Genomic DNA, 17,162 nt, shown 5'->3' on the forward strand with positions numbered 1-17,162 from the left:
TTTGGGATTGGAATGAAAACCGACCTTTTCCAGTCCTGTGACCACTGCTGAGTTTTCCAAATCTGCTGATGTACTGAATGCAGCACTTTAACAGGATCATCTTTTAGGATTTTAAATAGTTCAGCTGAAATTCCATCACTTCCACTAGCTTTACGTGACTTAACTCTGCAGGATGTCTGTCTCTAGGTGAGTGACCACATCAAGGTGGATATCCAGGACATTAAGACCTTTTCTGTTCAGTTTATGTGCTCTTGCCACCTCTTCTTAATCTCTTCTGCTGCTGTTAGGACCTTACCATTTCTGTCCTTTACCATGCCCACCCTTGCATGAAATGTTCCCTTGATATCTCCAATTTTCTTGAAGAGATGTCTAGTCCTTTCCATTCTGTTATTTTCCTCTCTTTCTTTGCTCACTTAAGAACGCCTTCTTATCTCTCCTTCCTATTCTCTGTAACTGCATTCAGTTGGGTATATCTTTCTCTTTGGCCCTTGCCTTTTATTTCTCTTCTTTTCTCAGCTATTTGTAAAGCATCCTCAGATAACAACTTTGCCTTCTTGCATTTCTTTTTCTTTGGGATGGTTTTGGTCACTACCTCTTATACAATGTATGAACCTTCATCCATAGTTCTCAGGCACTCTCTCTACCAGATCTAATCCTTGGAATCTATTCATCACCTCCACTGTATAATCATAAAGGATTTGATTTAGCTCATACCTGAATGCTGCTGCTGCTGCTAAGTTGCTTCAGTCATATCCGATTCTGTGCGACCCCATAGACGGCAGCCCACCAGGGTCCCCGTCCCTGGGATTCTCCAGGCAAGAACACTGGAGTGGGTTGCCATTTCCTTCTCCAATGAATGAAAGTGAAAAGTGAAAGTGAAGTCGCTCAGTCGTGTCCGACTCTTAGTGACCCTATGGACTGCAGCCTACCAGGCTCCTCCATCCATGGGATTTTCCAAGCAAAAGTACTGGAGTAGCCTAGATATTTTCCCCACTTTCCTCAATTTAAGCCTGAATTTTGCAATAAAGAGTTCGTGATCTGAGCCATAGTCTGTTCCAGGTCTTGGTTTTACTGTCTGTAAAGTTTCTACATCTTTGGCTGCAAAGAACATAACCAGGATATGTATCTTCCCCTATAAAGACAAATCTCTAGGTTAATGGAGGGCCAACCTGATGACAAAGTAATCAACCTGATAAAATCTTGTCTCCTGATGAAAGTATCATATCAGGAACTCACGGTCTACTGCTACTATTGATGAATTGGGCAATCAGCAGTATTCATAATTATATCCTGGGAAATATTCTTGTTGACAGATTGTCCTTAGTGTGAAGAAGTCCAAGTAGTGCATTTATGCAAAGTCATCATTACTCTCACCAGCTCTTTTTACATGAGCTTACTGAGAAAGAATTTAGAGTGGTTAGAAAAAAATGAGAGAGGCTGATTAACATTCACAGGATGGGTCACCTTGTCCAACTGCTAAAGAGCCTCTTACAAAATGCATACCATTTTCATGTGCTAGTTGCAAGAGGTTCATCTACATATTCTCCTGGTTACATAATTTTTATACTGCTCTAAGTCCCAACCATACATTAGTATAAATTTATACCTCAGTATAAATTTAGTATCAGAGGATAAGATGGTTGAATGGCATCACCGATTCAATGGACATGAGTTTGGGTGAACTCCCGGGGTTGGTGATTGTCAGGGAGGCCTGGTGTGCTGCAATCATGGGGTCACAAAGAGTTGGACACAACTGAGTGACTGAACTGAACTGAACTGAGTACCTATAAAAAATTAGTATAAATTTATACCTCCTGGGTGGCTCAGCTGGTAAAGAATCCTCTTGCAGTGCAGGAGACCCCATTTGATTCTTGGGTCAGGAAGTTCCCCTGAAGAGGGCTACCCACTCCAGTATTCTTGGGCTTCCCTGGTGGCTCAAAACGTAAAATATCTGCCTAAAATACAGGAGACCTGGTTCAATCCCTGGGTTGGGAAGATCCCCTGGAGGAGGGTATGGCAACCCACTCCAGTATTTTTGCCTGGAGAATCCCATGGACAGAGGAGCCTGGCAGGCTACAGTCCATGGGGTTGCAAAGTGTTGGACACGACTGAGCAACTAAGCATAGCATGCCTCAGGGTATCCCTTCTATGCTAAGTGGTCAACAGCCTGACATTCACTAGAATGATTTCCTGTATTTCAAGGCCACTGTTGAGCAGCCACTGTAATATAGTGGCTATCCTTTTTCTCATTTCAATAAGAGAACTTTATATTCACACATGTAAATGTTTCCTTTTCCCTGGAAATATTTTCTAGTATTATTAAAAGAAGCTATATGTATTACAGAATGCAAGAAAAATTCAACATATAATTATCAGTTAATGTGATATACCACATTAACAGAATAAAGGACAAAAGCACATGATCATCTTAAAGGATTCAGAAAAAGCATTCAACAAAGTTTAACACTGTTTCATTATAAAAAAACACTCAACAAACTATGAACAGAAGGAAATTACCCCAACATAATAAAAGCTATATATGAAAAGCCCACTTCTAATATTGTATTCAATGTGAAAAACTGAAAGTTCTCCCTCTAATATCTGGAACAAGGTAAAGATACCTAACTACTTTTACCACTTCTATTCAACATAATACTCAAATTCTAACCAAAACAAATAGGCAAGAAAAAGAAATAAAAGCCATCCATATTGGAAGGAAGAGGTAAAATTATCTCTGTCTGAAGATGATATGAACTTCTAAGAAACTGCTAAACACTCCAAAGAAAAAAAAACTGTCAGAACTAATAAATGAATTCAGCAAAGTTGCAGGATACAAAGTTAATACAACTCAAGTGTAGTTCTATACACTAACAATGAGCAATACGCAAGGCAAAGACTTGTACACTGAAAACTCCAAAACATTGCTGAAAGAATTAAAGAAGATACAAATAAATGTAAGAAAGACATGCTCATAGATCTGAAACTCAGTATTGCTAAAATGCCCTTAATACCCAGAGTGACCTACAGATTCAATGCAATGCCTATCAAAACCCCAACAGAATTCTTTACAGAATCAGAAAAAAATCCTAAAATTTCATATGGAATCTCAAAAGACCCCAAATAGTCAAAACAATCCCGAGAAAGAAAAAACAAAGTCAGAGGCTTCATATGTCCTGGTTTCAAAATGTATTGCAAAGCTATAATAAACAAAACAGTATGGTACTGGTACAAAGTATGGTACTGGTTCCAGAATCTAGAACAATGGAAGAGAATAAAGATCCAAGTAATATATTCTCATAAATATGAGACAAATCATATTTTATAAGAAGAATAAGAATATACAACAGGGAAAGGAGAACCTCTTGAATAAATGGTGCTGGAAAAACTGAATATCCATGTGCAAAAGAATGAAGTGGGATCCTTTCCTTACAATATATATGAAAATAACTCAAAATGGATTAAATATCTAAACACAAAACTTGCAACAATAAAGCTCCCAGAAGATAATATAGGAGAAAAGCTTCATGGTTTTGATTTTGGGAATTAATTTTTTATATGAAGCCAAAAGCACAGGCAACAAAAATAAGATTAGAGCAGTGGGACTACATTGAACTTAAGCTGGACAGCAAAGGAAACAACAGAGTGAACAGAGAAACTACAGAACAGGAGAAAATATAGGCAAACCATTTATCTGGAGTAAGGCTAATATCCAGAATATAGACAGAATTGTGTCAACTCGATAAGAACAAAAATCTGATTTTAAAAATGTGCAGAGGACTTGAATAGATATTCCTCCAAAGAAGATATACAAATGATCAACAAGTATTTGAACATCACTAATCATCAAGAAAATGAAAATCAAAACCACAACAAAATATCACCTCATACACACTGGTCATTTAAAAAAGAGAAAATAAGTATTGGCAAAGATATTGAGAAACTGGAAGTATTATGCACTATTAGTGGGAATGTAGAATGATACAGCCACTGTGAAAAACAATATGGAAGTTCCTCAAAAAATTAAAAATAGAAATACCATACAATCTAATAATCTGGGTATATATATATCCCCAAAATATTGAAGATAGAAGCTCAAAGAGATATTCACACATCCATGTTGAAGTAACCTAAAGGTCAACTGACAAATAGATAAATAAAATGTGGTTCATACATACAATGAAATATTATTTATCCTTAAAACAGAGGAGCATGGTAGGCTGCAGTCCATGGGTCGCAAAGAGTCAGACATGACTGAGCGACTTCACTTTCACTTAAAACAGAAGGAAATACTGTTATATGCCACAACATGGATGAGTCTTGAAGACATTATCCTAAGTGAAATAAGCCAGTCATAAAAAGAAAATTACTTCATGATTCTATTTATGTAAAGTATCTAAAGTAGTCAAACTCTTAGAAACAGAAAGTAAACGGGCTGAGGGGAAGAGGGAAATGTTGCATAATGAACATCATTTCTTACTTGTTTTTTTTAGATTTTTTTTTTTTTGGCTGTGCTGCACTGCATGTGGAATCTTAATTCTCTGACCAGGGATTGAACCTGTGCCCTCTAAAGTGAAAGCTCAGAGTCTTAACCACTGGATTGCCAGGGAAGTCCCAATTGTATAATGGATATAGAGTTTCAGCTTTGCAAGACAAAAAATTTTAGAGATATGCTGCACAATATTATGCATATAGCTAACATTATTGTATTACACACTTAAAAATGGTTAGAATGGTAAATTTTATACTATGTGTTTTTTAACACAATTTAAAAAACTATATGCAGAATTAGTAGTAAGGCTGTCATCATAAGCCACTTTTTAAATTACATTTCAAACAGCAAAGTGTATTTAGATGTATTTATATGTACCTATATGTGCATACTAGTCACATTTATATGCTTTTAAAAATATAATGATTATAAATGAAATATACATTTATAAGCTACAGTATCTATTCAATAAATATTTTATACAATGTAAACCAGAAAGAAAGGAAAAAAAAAAAAACAGCTTACCTTCTCCCAAAAGTACTATTCACAGTTAGCACAGAGACCTTAATTAGGGGTGCTCCTATAGTATAACCCAAAGAATATCCAAGTATTCCTACAGCTTCCACAATGCCTATAAAATGAATACTGAATGTCAAATAACTATATAACCCAGCTTTGTTGCAAAATGATAAAAATTATCTAATGGAAATGGGTTACTTCTGAAAGCTTCATTGCATACTTTGTTAGTCTCCAAAAAAACAGCACAAATAGAATATTGAGAGAGAAAGAGAGACAGAGACAGAGATTTCAAGGAAATGGCTCATGAAATTGCAGGGCTGCCAAGTCCAAATTTGTAGGACAGGCTCTCAGGCTGAAAATTCAGATAAGAGTTAATGTTACAGTCTTGAGTTCATAAGGTTATGCACAGGGCAGGCCAGTAGGATGGGAAAACTCAGACAGAGTTTGTACATTGCAGTCTGGAGACAGAACTGTTTCTTCCTTGGGAAACATGTCTGTTCTGCAACGCTTCATCTGAATGGATGAGGCTCACCCATATTATTGAGGGTAATCTTGACTCAAAGCGTACTGACTGTAAATACTGGTCACATCTAAAACATATCACAGAAATATCTAGCCTGGTGTTTGACAAAAGAACTAGTTGTCATAACCTAGCCAAGCTGACACATAAAATTAATCATGCATATTACTCAATGCACATAGAGAAATTCAGATCATTTTATGATTCACTGTAACATTTAATCTACATTTAATATAATTTAAATAAATATACATATATTCAATATAATTCAAAAGTATTTCACTTTAATTTGTGGTACTAAAGCAAGATGATATTTCAATATAAATGTCATTTTTGCATCCTTCACTTTAGCTGCCAGGGAGGCAGGAGGTAATAATAAAGTAATCTATTCTCTGTAATATATACATGTATGCTTTTAATTGCTATTCTGTAAAATTAAAAGCAAAACAAACAGATTTGTGCTACCATCAGCCAACACTAATAAACTGGTGCAATTTTGTTCTAAAAGCAAGCATAAATATGAATGTCATCTATTTTAGTTTATTGACATGACTTTCCTTATCTTGGGTGGAAAATTATTATTTTGGTGTAAAATGTTATTTTCTGTTAAGTCACCTTCACAACAGGTATGTAAAAACAACTTAATTTTTTTTCAAAAAGGAAAGTTAGATAACCCTGTACAAATAGATAATCTACCAGGACCAGAAGCTATTACAATATAAAGGAGTACAGATTACTGTGACATATACTCAGGGTTACTTTTTGTATGACACACTAGCATGAAATATTATAAAAGTGGATTCTACATTGTAGCTAATTAAATAGCATGTCACTCCTCTCCTTGATAGGATGAACAAGATTATAACAAGAACTGTTATAAATTCATTAACTTCAAAATGTCAAAGCCCTCCAAAAAGACTGAGTTGGTATATGTAGAGAACTTAGTTCAGTAATAATTATTTCAGCACTGCACTGAATCTAGTTCTGAGGAAGCATAAAACGATGTTTTCATTCCCTTAAGGACATGACGGCAGCAAATCCCACTATATCTTCAAAGTTTAAGCATACAAATATTCAAGCCATTTAATCTAGTAATTTGAGTTATTTATTTCCTAGAGAAATTAACTACAGCCTTTATAGTTTGATAGGATGAAAATACACAAAAATCATATTACAAGGGAAAAAAACTTGCCTAGATAAATACCAGCTGAGTGTGTGGCAACGCTGTTATAAATAAAGGTTACTCCAAGGATATAAAGAGGTATGGCTGCGATTCCCTGCACACTCTGCCCAAGGATGAAGAAAGTCATGTAGTTTGATCGGAATGAGAATGAAGCTTTCGAGCAAGGCTTGACAATCTTCACTTCTTGGCAAATATCTTTTGAAAAGATAATTACATTTTTGTTAAATGGGTCAAAAGTTAAACATACAACAAATATGCAGTGTCTTCTATGAAATGTTTTACCTTTTATAAGCTATTTCTACCATAATGCTTTAATTTTAGTTAACATCTCATTTATATTGAATGTAGTAATTCTACAGTAAATCATTATGTTCTCAGGAAAAAAAACAATGATAAAAGAAAATTTGTGGGAATACTGGAAAAGACGCACATATTATAAACCAAATATAAATCTTTATTGCATGATTATATGTGTATACACGTTTATATGTGCATAAGTATATATACATAGCCACACATACACACATATTCCTCTTAAATCTGGCATCTGGTACCCCTGAGTTTCGACCCCAGAAAAAAAGTATTTCTGATGTCCTAAGTTATCTGAATTACTAAAGATTACTTTCTGAGATTAATTGTAGATCAACTTTTTCAGCAATCTTCATGTTAACTTCACGTCACTAAATAGTTTTCCATTTTAAACCCCCTAATTCTAGACACAGGTGCATAAGGACAAGGCATTATACAATAAAATGTCTCTCTATTAGAGTTACTCATTATATAGCAAAGTACTATATTTTAAATTCTTTGAAGTGACATTCCATTTCTTATTCTTTCTCAAATTCACATGACTGTAGCTGAATAGTCAACAAATGTTTGTTGGAATTACATTTGTTGTTAGATTGGTAGATCCAAGCAATTAGATCATTCTGATTGTGTCTATTTTGATTCAAATGTGTCTATTTAACAAAATATTCTTAAAATATTAGTTCAGTTCAGTTCAGTCGGTCAGTCATGTCCGACTCTTTGCGACCCCATGAACCACAGCACGCCAGACCTCCCTTTCCATCACCAACTCCCAGAGTCCACCCAAACCCATGTCCACTGAATCAGTGATGCCATCGAGCCATCTCATCCTCTGTCGTCCCCTTCTCTGCCTGCCCTCAATCTTTCCCAGCATCAGGGTCTTTTCAAATGAGTCAACTCTTCACATCAGGTGACCAAAGTATTGGAGTTTCAGCTTCAACATCAGTCCTTCCAATCAACACCCAGGACTGATCTCCTTTAGAATGGACTGGTTGGATCTCCTTGCAGTCCAAGGGACTCTCAAGAGTCTTCTCCAACACCACAGCTCAAAAGCATCAATTCTTCAGCAGTCAGCTTTCTTCACAGTCCAACTCTTCCATCCATACAGGACTACTGGAAAAAACATAGCCTTGACTAGACGGACCTTTGTTGACAAATTAATGTCTCTGCTTTTTAATATGCTGTCTAGGTTGGTCATAACTTTTCTTCCAAGGAGCAAGCATCTTTTAATTTCATGGCTGCAATCACCATCTGCAGTGATTTGGGAGTCCAGAAAAATAAAGTCAGCCACTATTTCCATTGTTTCCCCATCTATTTCCCATGAAGTGATGGGACCGGATGCCATGATCTTAATTTTCTGAATGTTGAGACTCAAGCCAACTTTTCACTCTCCTCTTTCACTTTCATCAAGAGGCTCTTTAATTCTTCTTCACTTTCTGCCATAAGGGTGGTGTCATCTGCATATCTGAGGTTATTGAGATTTCTCTTGGCAATCTTGATTCCAGCTTGTGCTTCCTCCAGCTCAGCGTTTCTCATGATGTACTCTGCATATAAGTTAAACAAGTAGGGTAACAATATACAGCCTTGATGTACTCCTTTTCCTATTTGGAACCAGTCTGTTGTTCCATGTCCAGTTCTAACTGTTGCTTCCTGACCTGCATATAGGTTTCTCAAGAGGCAGGTCAGGTGGTCTGGTATTCCCATCTCTTTCAGAATTTTCCACAGTTTATTGTGATCCACACAGTCAAAGGTTTTGGCATAGTCAATAAAGCAGAAATAGATGTTTTTCTGGAACTCTCTTGCTTTTTCAAAACTGGTAAAAGCACAGATTGCAAAATAGTACACAAGTGGAATTTTTCAGCTAGTCCAGTATCCACATGTCAAATGGGAGGAGGTCTCTAGAACTGTGATCCAAACTACAAATGTTTCAATTTTACATAAATGTGTTAACTAGTGGTGATATCACAATCAATCTGACATTTTCAACACCCTAGCCTCTTAGTTTCTTGAATTTCACTCTGTCCATGTACTTGTACTCCATTTACCTTAGCTATTGATTTTAAACTTTTGGAAACAATAACTACAAACCTTCCTCAATCGCAATTCCAAGCATCCTACACTCAAACTATTTCCACCTTTCCAGATCACTCCTTCTAGCAACCAAGTTGCTACACTCCTTAAAACCCACCCGGATCTATAATCAACCCACTGAGCCCACTCTGTTTCACTATCTCAATGTCACTTCCATCGCCTTACTTTTTTCATAGTCATCTTAGCACTTTTAAAACCTTTGTTCTCTTTTATATCATGCAATCCCTTAGTAAAATTTCAGCCTTTCAGTCAAATTAAACTCTGTTCCCTACTCTACAGCTACATGTTTAAAGCTGAATGTGGCTGGAGGGAAACACACAATGAGGCAAATCTCACTTTGAATGCATGATTGTTAAATTCAACTAGGCCCTTCACCCTCCTGATAATTAAATATGTCCCTAATTGACCACTCTTGGCTTCTCCTAGGAAATTCAACTTGATTTCCTTCTCCTAAGGATCGTGGGCCTGAGATTCAAATGTCCAACATTTGAAAACAAATGTTTTTCTATCAGTAGGATACAACTAATCTTTTGGTACCCTTCTTCATCTTAAAAAATATCCTTTGATTGGACTATAATTTCAAGAAGCGTGGCAGGCAAGAAATGTAATAAATAAAACTTTTAATTATATTAAATAACAAATTATGATTATAGGTTGGTGGAAATATATCTGTTGCAGTGTTTATGGTGAGGGCCATGTTAAAGTGGGTTGAGTGAAGAATATGAGATAAAGCCAGAAAGCATTCTGGAATTCTTTCCAAATTTTTCAATGAAAATGAGGAAGTTGTGCTAAGGGATACTGTTGGTTATGTCTGTTGTTGTTTCAGTTGTTTAAGAATAGGGAAAAACCTGAGCACGTTTAAATGCCAATCATGAGAAGCAAAAGAGAAGGAGAAGTTGCAGAAAGAGGGCAAGGAGACCACCCATGGAATAAAGTCCGCATGAAGTTAAAACAGCACGGGATGTTTAGTGGGAGGACAGCTCTTCCATTTTAACAGGAAGGAAGAAGAGTGCCAATATGAAGTTATAGGTGAAATTATAGTTTCTATGGAAAAAATTTAAGGGAAATTTCTGTTATGGCAGTATTTCCCATCCAACACAAAAGGTAAGAGTTAAGTGAGATGTTATAGGCTGAATGTTTAGAGTTTCATATATTGAAACCCTAATCCCCAATGTGATGACATTTGGAGATGGGGGCTTTTAAATAGTAAGTAGCTCGTGAAGGTAGGACCCTCATGAGTGGGACTGGTACCCTTATAAGAAGAGAGGACACATGAGGGCTTGCTTTCTCTCTCTCTGTTATATGAGAACATAACCTGGAAATGAATCAGCTGGCACCTGGATCTTGAATTCTCAGCCTTCAGGGCTGTGAGAAATGTTTTTGCTATAGCAGTCTCTGATGTTTTTGCTATGGCAGCACAAACTAAGACATGAGGAAAATCGAAAATCTTTGTTGTGAATTACAGAAGGGAGTTAAAAAAAAGTCAGTGGAATAGATCCATTTGAGAATATAACTGAGGTTGAAAGTAGCAAATTCATTGTGGGACTAAGCAGTCCTCTTGTGTGATTTTTTCTCTCTAAAATACTCATCAGCAGGCCAGGTAGAGATATAAAAGAGAGGTATATGGTTGGATCAAAAGTTTTCCAGACCAGGAACAAGAAAGGACAATGCGGCAGAGAGCTTAGTATAATCATTAGAGTGTGTTTGAAATACTCTAACATGTCATATTAAGGGACACAAAACAAGCTACAAATGAAAGAAAGTAACAACAAGGAGAACCTGATAAAGGAATAAAGTAGACATCAATGTACTAAAAGTTTCAATGAAAGGCGAGAACTGAAGTCTCGGTTGCATGAATGAGCTAGGAGAACTAGTGGATATAATCAGAGAGCAAGACAAGAGATATTTAGGAAGTTCTTAGTAAACTGACAATGCACTGAAACCATTGATATGGTAGGTATTCAATTATATGTAGAGATTTAGAAACTAAAGACCAGAGTGTGATACAACTGTTTTCATGAACTAGAGGGGAAAATTAGTTTTTAACTTCTCAAGGATTTGGTGGAGTGGGATTTCTACATGTTAATTAGGACACAGGGGATGAGTACTTAAAACTGAGACAGGGTAGAGGGGCAGAGAAAGGGAGTGTGAGGTAGCGGTAAATGGACTACTTTAAGCTTCAGACCAGTCATACAGGAAGATAAGTATGGCAGGTGACTAGGGAATACAGAACAAATAGAACAGGAGAGATATTCAGAAAAGAGGAAGAGATGGACTGTCCCCAAAATAGGACGAAAGAAGATAAATTAAAAATACATACATGTGTAAACTGAATTGTGGGCATAGTGCAGAAAATTAGTTATGTAAAAACTAAACTTCTAAACAAAATGGGCAAAACAGCTACATAGATAGATAGATGAAATGAGCACTTCTACTTGCAAAGATCATTCTTTTACTTTATTTCTGTTTTTCTAATACCAAGCAAAGGGTTACCCAGTCAACACATTGAATGAGTGTTGTTAGATAAATTTCATGTTCCTAATCACAAGCAGAAAATAAAATATGTAGAATCTAGATAATATAAAGAAGACAAAGGAAGAACGACTATACTATATCTACTCTCATTACTCCTGAGGACTCATCAAGCAGCATTTTTAATATCTCAAGCAGTTCTTCCTAACTTTTCATCCTTTCTGACCAGAACAGGGTTAAAGGAAAAATAGGAGCAAAATGTTCTCCATTCCCTTCTTTCCATAAGTCTTATGGAAATTATGACTTATGGATGACTTATGGAAATTAGCTGTCTAATTCAACTAGCTGTCTATTCTATAAATACAATAAAGATATTACAAATATATCCTATAAAATAATAAATGTATTTATTCTATATACATTCTGTAAATATACAGATTATAAATATATGTGAACATTATATACTTCATAAATTAGTGATATATGATACATATTATTTATAATATGAATTATGGTATAATAATATCTTAATACATAAATTATATTTAATATGAACTATTTATTTATGTTATAAACACACAGCATAAACACACATCATAAACATACTTTTAAATATCATAAACATGTAATACACATATACACACATACACGTGCATAAAGATATCCTCATGCCTTTTCCATCATTTCTTGCTTAAGCCCAGTCTAAAGGTTACAAATGTGTAAATGCATTTCAACACTTTTACACACCTATACATAAGAGAGCATCTGACACAAAAATGTCAAAAATAGTGCTTTAAAACTTTAGTGTTTTTTATCTACTGGGGGTAGATTAAAAAAATGTGGAATAAATCAGAAAAAATTAAGAAAGCAAAGCTACCACCTATCTTTTCAAAGTCCTACACCAAAGGGCAGCACCCATTTTTGAAATGGTAGAAATAGCTAGAAAAGTTCTGGCTATTTGAGTACGTCTGTGTAAGTGTGTATCTTTGCCTTTGTATTTATATACATGTGTTGAGGTCAAACTAAAGGGATCAGTTAAAATATATTGTAGAAGATGTAAGAAAAAGTTCTCAAAAGATTTATAATATATATGAAAATTGACAGAAGAAAAACAACTTCACGAAATAATTATCCCAAATATTGTCCTAAATATTCTTTCATTTTCCTAGGCCCTTCTCCTAGATGAAAGGATATGTGCTCATGAGAAGATGGAAGAACGGCATATATGTTATTAGGGAGCCACCATTAATTAGCTAAGTAAACTTGGTCACATAAACAGATACAGATGAATGAATGTACAGACAAGTATGACTGTTTACATTAAATTCCTAGAGTCAACGGTTTAAATGAATAATGATTTGATGGATGACAGTATCTTTTAAAATCTTACCTTCAAATTCTACATTCATTTGAGAATCTTCAACACTAAAGTATGGAAAAGCAAATAAGAGTGATCCAGACCCTACTAAAAAGGAGGAAACTGTAATCCATCTTGGTATGTTTCCTTTTCCTCCATAGTATGCTATAAACACTACTACCAGGCAAGATGAAATATCATAAGTCAATGACAAGAATATATTCTCAATGATGCTCAAATTATTTTCCTTCTTAAAACTGTCGGTGCTCAGATCTACAAGACCAAACACAACACCTAAAATGTGAAAAGAAGAAAAGAAGCAATAATCTTCATTAAATAATCTTTATAAAGACAAAATAGATCATCATTATAATCATTAAAAAACAATTCACAATGATTTAAGTTTATTTTAAATTACTCTGAATGCTTAAGATCTATAAAAGCCTAATAACTTCTTTTCCAAAATACTAATAAGACTTCAGTTCAGTTCAGTTCATGTCTGACTGTGACCCCTTGGACTGCAGCACGCCAGGGCTCCCTGTCCATCACCAACTCCTGGAGCTTGCTTAAACTCACGTCCATCAAGTCAGTGATACCATCCAAACATCTCATCCTCTGTTGTCCCCTTCTCCTGCCTCCAATCTTTCCCAGCATCATGGTCTTTTCCAATGAGTCAGTTCTTCACATCAGGTAGCCAAAGTATTGTAGCTTCAGCTTTAGCATCAGTCCTTCCAGTGACTATCCAGGACTGACTTCCTTTAGGATGGACTGGTTGGATCTCCTTGCAGTCCAAGAGACACTCAAGAGTCTTCTCCTAACCTCTATGATTTGCTATTCAACTCTTTTTGTAACTATTTTTAAACAGTATTTATGAGTAATTTACTAAAAAATGTGTTCTTTTTAATCATTTCACTTAGTACTGATCTTTATTTCAATGTATTATGCTTCAATTATTTAAAAAACAATAAATAAAAATCTGATGAATACATTTTTATCTCCCATCCAGAATAGGAAATGAAACTTTACTGAAATAGTTGAAACTCCACATGTACTCCCTAAACACATTCTTTACTCGCATGCCACAATCCATATCCTATATTTGAAGTTTACCATTTCTGAACCATTTTAACACCTTTTTTGACAATGCATATACACATCCTTAGACAATTTAGAGTATCATTTGTCATGTCTTTGAACATTAAGTAAATGGTATCATATAGGTACATTTCTATAACTCAGCATCCAACTGGGGAAAATCAACATACTAAATATTTTAAACAGAAAAATTGATCTAGGGGTTGGTTACAAAAGTAATACATTTGTTGGAATGAAAAGAAGAAAGTTACTAATCAAAACTCATGAAATATATGCTACTAACTGGAGTGGTGACTGGAGTGGCAACAGCTACTGCTGCTGCTACTGCTGTTGGAACTGCAATCACTGCCTCTTGCAGGAAGCCACGACCCACACACCTAATAATACTATGAAAGCTGGCTACCTCATAGTCACGTGCTATTTCCATGGCTCTTGCAGTTGCTTGAGACAGTGCTCAAAAGTACCTGACCACTGCAGCCTCCACTATTGTTGCTGTTGGAGCTCTATTCACTGCTGACTATAAATCCAGGAGCCTCACTTATCCAGTACTGCTGCCGTTGCCAAAATTATCACCAGAATAGAGAGAGAGAAAAAAGAGAAAGGCTTCCCCTGCCCCTTTTTCAAATGTTCTGCAGCAGCCTCTTACTGGCAACACCTAAGTGGAAGCCAACTGTCAAGAAAGTCTGGTAAATGTAGTTTACCGGCTGCCAGTCCCCTTGGAAACGGGAGAGAGTCCAGAAGGGCAACAATGGAGTTTATGGGCAGCAGACAAACAACTTGAAGAGCTGTCTCCCTCTGGACTACTCAGGACACATTTTCACCCTTCTTTCCATATTTAAACTTCCATACCAAATTAGCAGCAACATAATCATGCTTCTGCCAAATGTGTCTCAATAATAATTCTTACAAACAAAAATGTTCTCACTCTTTCCCCAGAAAGGTCACTCTTACCCTTCTTCAATCCAATCACAAACCTGAATGCATTTCTTCACTATAAAAATGAGTTGCAAGGTATAAATGGTACGCTGCTGCTTTGTCGCTTCAGTCGTGTCCGAGTCTGTGCGACCCCATAGATGGCAGCCCACCAGGCTCCCCCGTCCCTGGCATTCTCCAGACAAGAACACTGGAGTGAGTTGCCATTTCCTTCTCCAATGCACGAAAGTGAAGAGTGAAAGTGAAGTCGCTCAGTCTTGTCTGACTCTTCTCGACTCCATGGACTGCAGCCCACCAGGCTCCTCCGTCCATGGGATTTTCCAGGCAAGGGTACTGGAGTGGGGTGCCATTGTCTTCTCCATAAATGGTATAATTAAATAAGTAAACAAAGATGTAGGCCTAACTAAAACTGTGAGGGAACGAGACTGCAAAAGAAATAATAATCGGACTTAGAACCACAGTTTAACAGACCTAAATTAGCAAGAAACAAGATATAAACATTTTTCTGTACCTAAAAGAATTTTTTCCACTCTCATTTTAGATGTGGCCAAGGAGGATAATGGCCAAGGCTAAGAATGCCCTGTTAGGAACTGTGTCCGTCTCTGGGGCTGGGGCATTAGTTCCTCCTCTAATTCATGAATATTTTGCAACCTAAAGTTCTCTTCCACAATACTATTCTGTTAAATAGTAAGGGAAAGACGAAGAGAAAAACATAAAAATTGAAATACACACAAATGTATATATGTTGATGGCACCCTACTCCAGTACTCTTGCCTGGAAAATCCCATGGACGGAGGAGCCTGGTTGGCTGCAGTCCATGGGGTCATGAAGAGTCGGACACGACTGAACAATTTCACTTTCACTTTTCACTTTTATGCATTGGAGAAGGAAATGGCAACCCACTCCAGTGTTCTTGCCTGGAGAATCCCAGGGACGGGGGAGCCTGATAGGCTGCCATCTATGGGGTCGCACAGAGTCGGACAGGACTAAAGCGACTTAGCAGCAGCAGCAGCAGCACACATAAAACAAGAGAAAAATGCACAGTTGCTACATATTTTATTTAAATCTGAATATACCACAGTTAAAATTCATAACTTCCTTTTTCCATTATTCACCCTTTCTTCTTCCTCTAGGTCTCAGATAACACATATGTAGGTTACTATCATAAAGTATATGCCTCCCTCTTTAGGATAGTACCCAAACTTTTGATTGCTGTCTCCTAGCTGAAGCCTCATCTGAGTCTTTAATAGGATAATATAACAATCTATAAAGCTAAGGGTTTCTAGTCCATGAGCTGTGTAGTAAGGCCAGTGAATTCCATGAACATGAACATCTTTGGCTGTAAGATGAGTTCCTTCATTAAAAGCAATGTGATAATACATAAGATGATTATGATGGTGCATGAGGCACAGTCCAATTATAGTTGTTCTGGCAGAACCGTGGTGCTAAAAGAACCCAGATCTAAACATCTATTTCAGTAGGGAGAAATTAAACAAACAACATAATCAACCTGCCTCTAGGTAGCTGGTTTGTTTCTCTAGGGAATGAAGTTATTTCCTGGATTGTATTGAATTTTCCTGGTGGCAATTCAGGCACTCAAAAACGCAATAGTCAGATCAGCTCTGATGAAGATAAATCCTTGCATTCAGCTCTCATATAAACTTTATCTCAAATGCAATTATCGCTATAAATATGAGCCCATTGAGAACACATACAATGGCAGGGAAAAGAGGCTGATTAATATTCACAGAATAGTTTATCTATCTACGTCATTATTGATAGCTTCCTCTGCAATGGATTTCTTTTGGTGAACCATTCAAATAGGATAACTTTGCCCATTCAGAGACACATACTACTTACCTAACACTTTCCTAGTCACCAAATGGTCAAACCATTAACAATGGCAGCATGGTATCTAAGCAATACAGACAATCAGACATACTCTCCAATGTTTTGCCCACTGGAAAGATTTCCTTTTTCCTCTGTTTTTCAGGGCTATGCTGCTACATATAACATTATATTGTAGCATACATTGGCCTTCAAAAAAACCACAGGTTCACCAAAGATTATGTTCTTTCTTAGCAGTAGATGGTAGAAATGAAGAAACTTTTCCTTCATTTTAGAAGAGGTAGCCCTGCAGCATATCAGTCATATGCTGATTTATCAGCATATCCCTAGAAGCATCGCTGAAGTGGCA

The 17,162-nt window shown here is 36.4% G+C and overlaps 1 protein-coding gene across 6 annotated transcripts in view; it reads right to left on the reverse strand.

Moving 5' to 3' along the window:
- The window catches only part of SLCO6A1 (solute carrier organic anion transporter family member 6A1), a 112,734-nt gene that overhangs the window by 84,071 nt on the left and 11,501 nt on the right, over positions 1 to 17,162 (reverse strand). For all 6 annotated transcript variants that reach the window (XM_061424476.1, XM_061424477.1, XM_061424475.1 and 3 more), the window contains exons 2-4: positions 12,971 to 13,231; positions 6,721 to 6,906; positions 5,015 to 5,120 (exon numbers count right to left, since the gene is read on the reverse strand). In XM_061424476.1, coding sequence (XP_061280460.1) covers positions 5,015 to 5,120; positions 6,721 to 6,906; positions 12,971 to 13,231 — 553 coding nt within the window. The remainder of the gene's footprint in view (positions 1 to 5,014; positions 5,121 to 6,720; positions 6,907 to 12,970; positions 13,232 to 17,162) is intronic.

Source organism: Bos javanicus, chromosome 7 (genome assembly GCF_032452875.1).
Source record: "Bos javanicus breed banteng chromosome 7, ARS-OSU_banteng_1.0, whole genome shotgun sequence".
Classification (NCBI taxonomy): domain Eukaryota; kingdom Metazoa; phylum Chordata; class Mammalia; order Artiodactyla; family Bovidae; genus Bos; species Bos javanicus.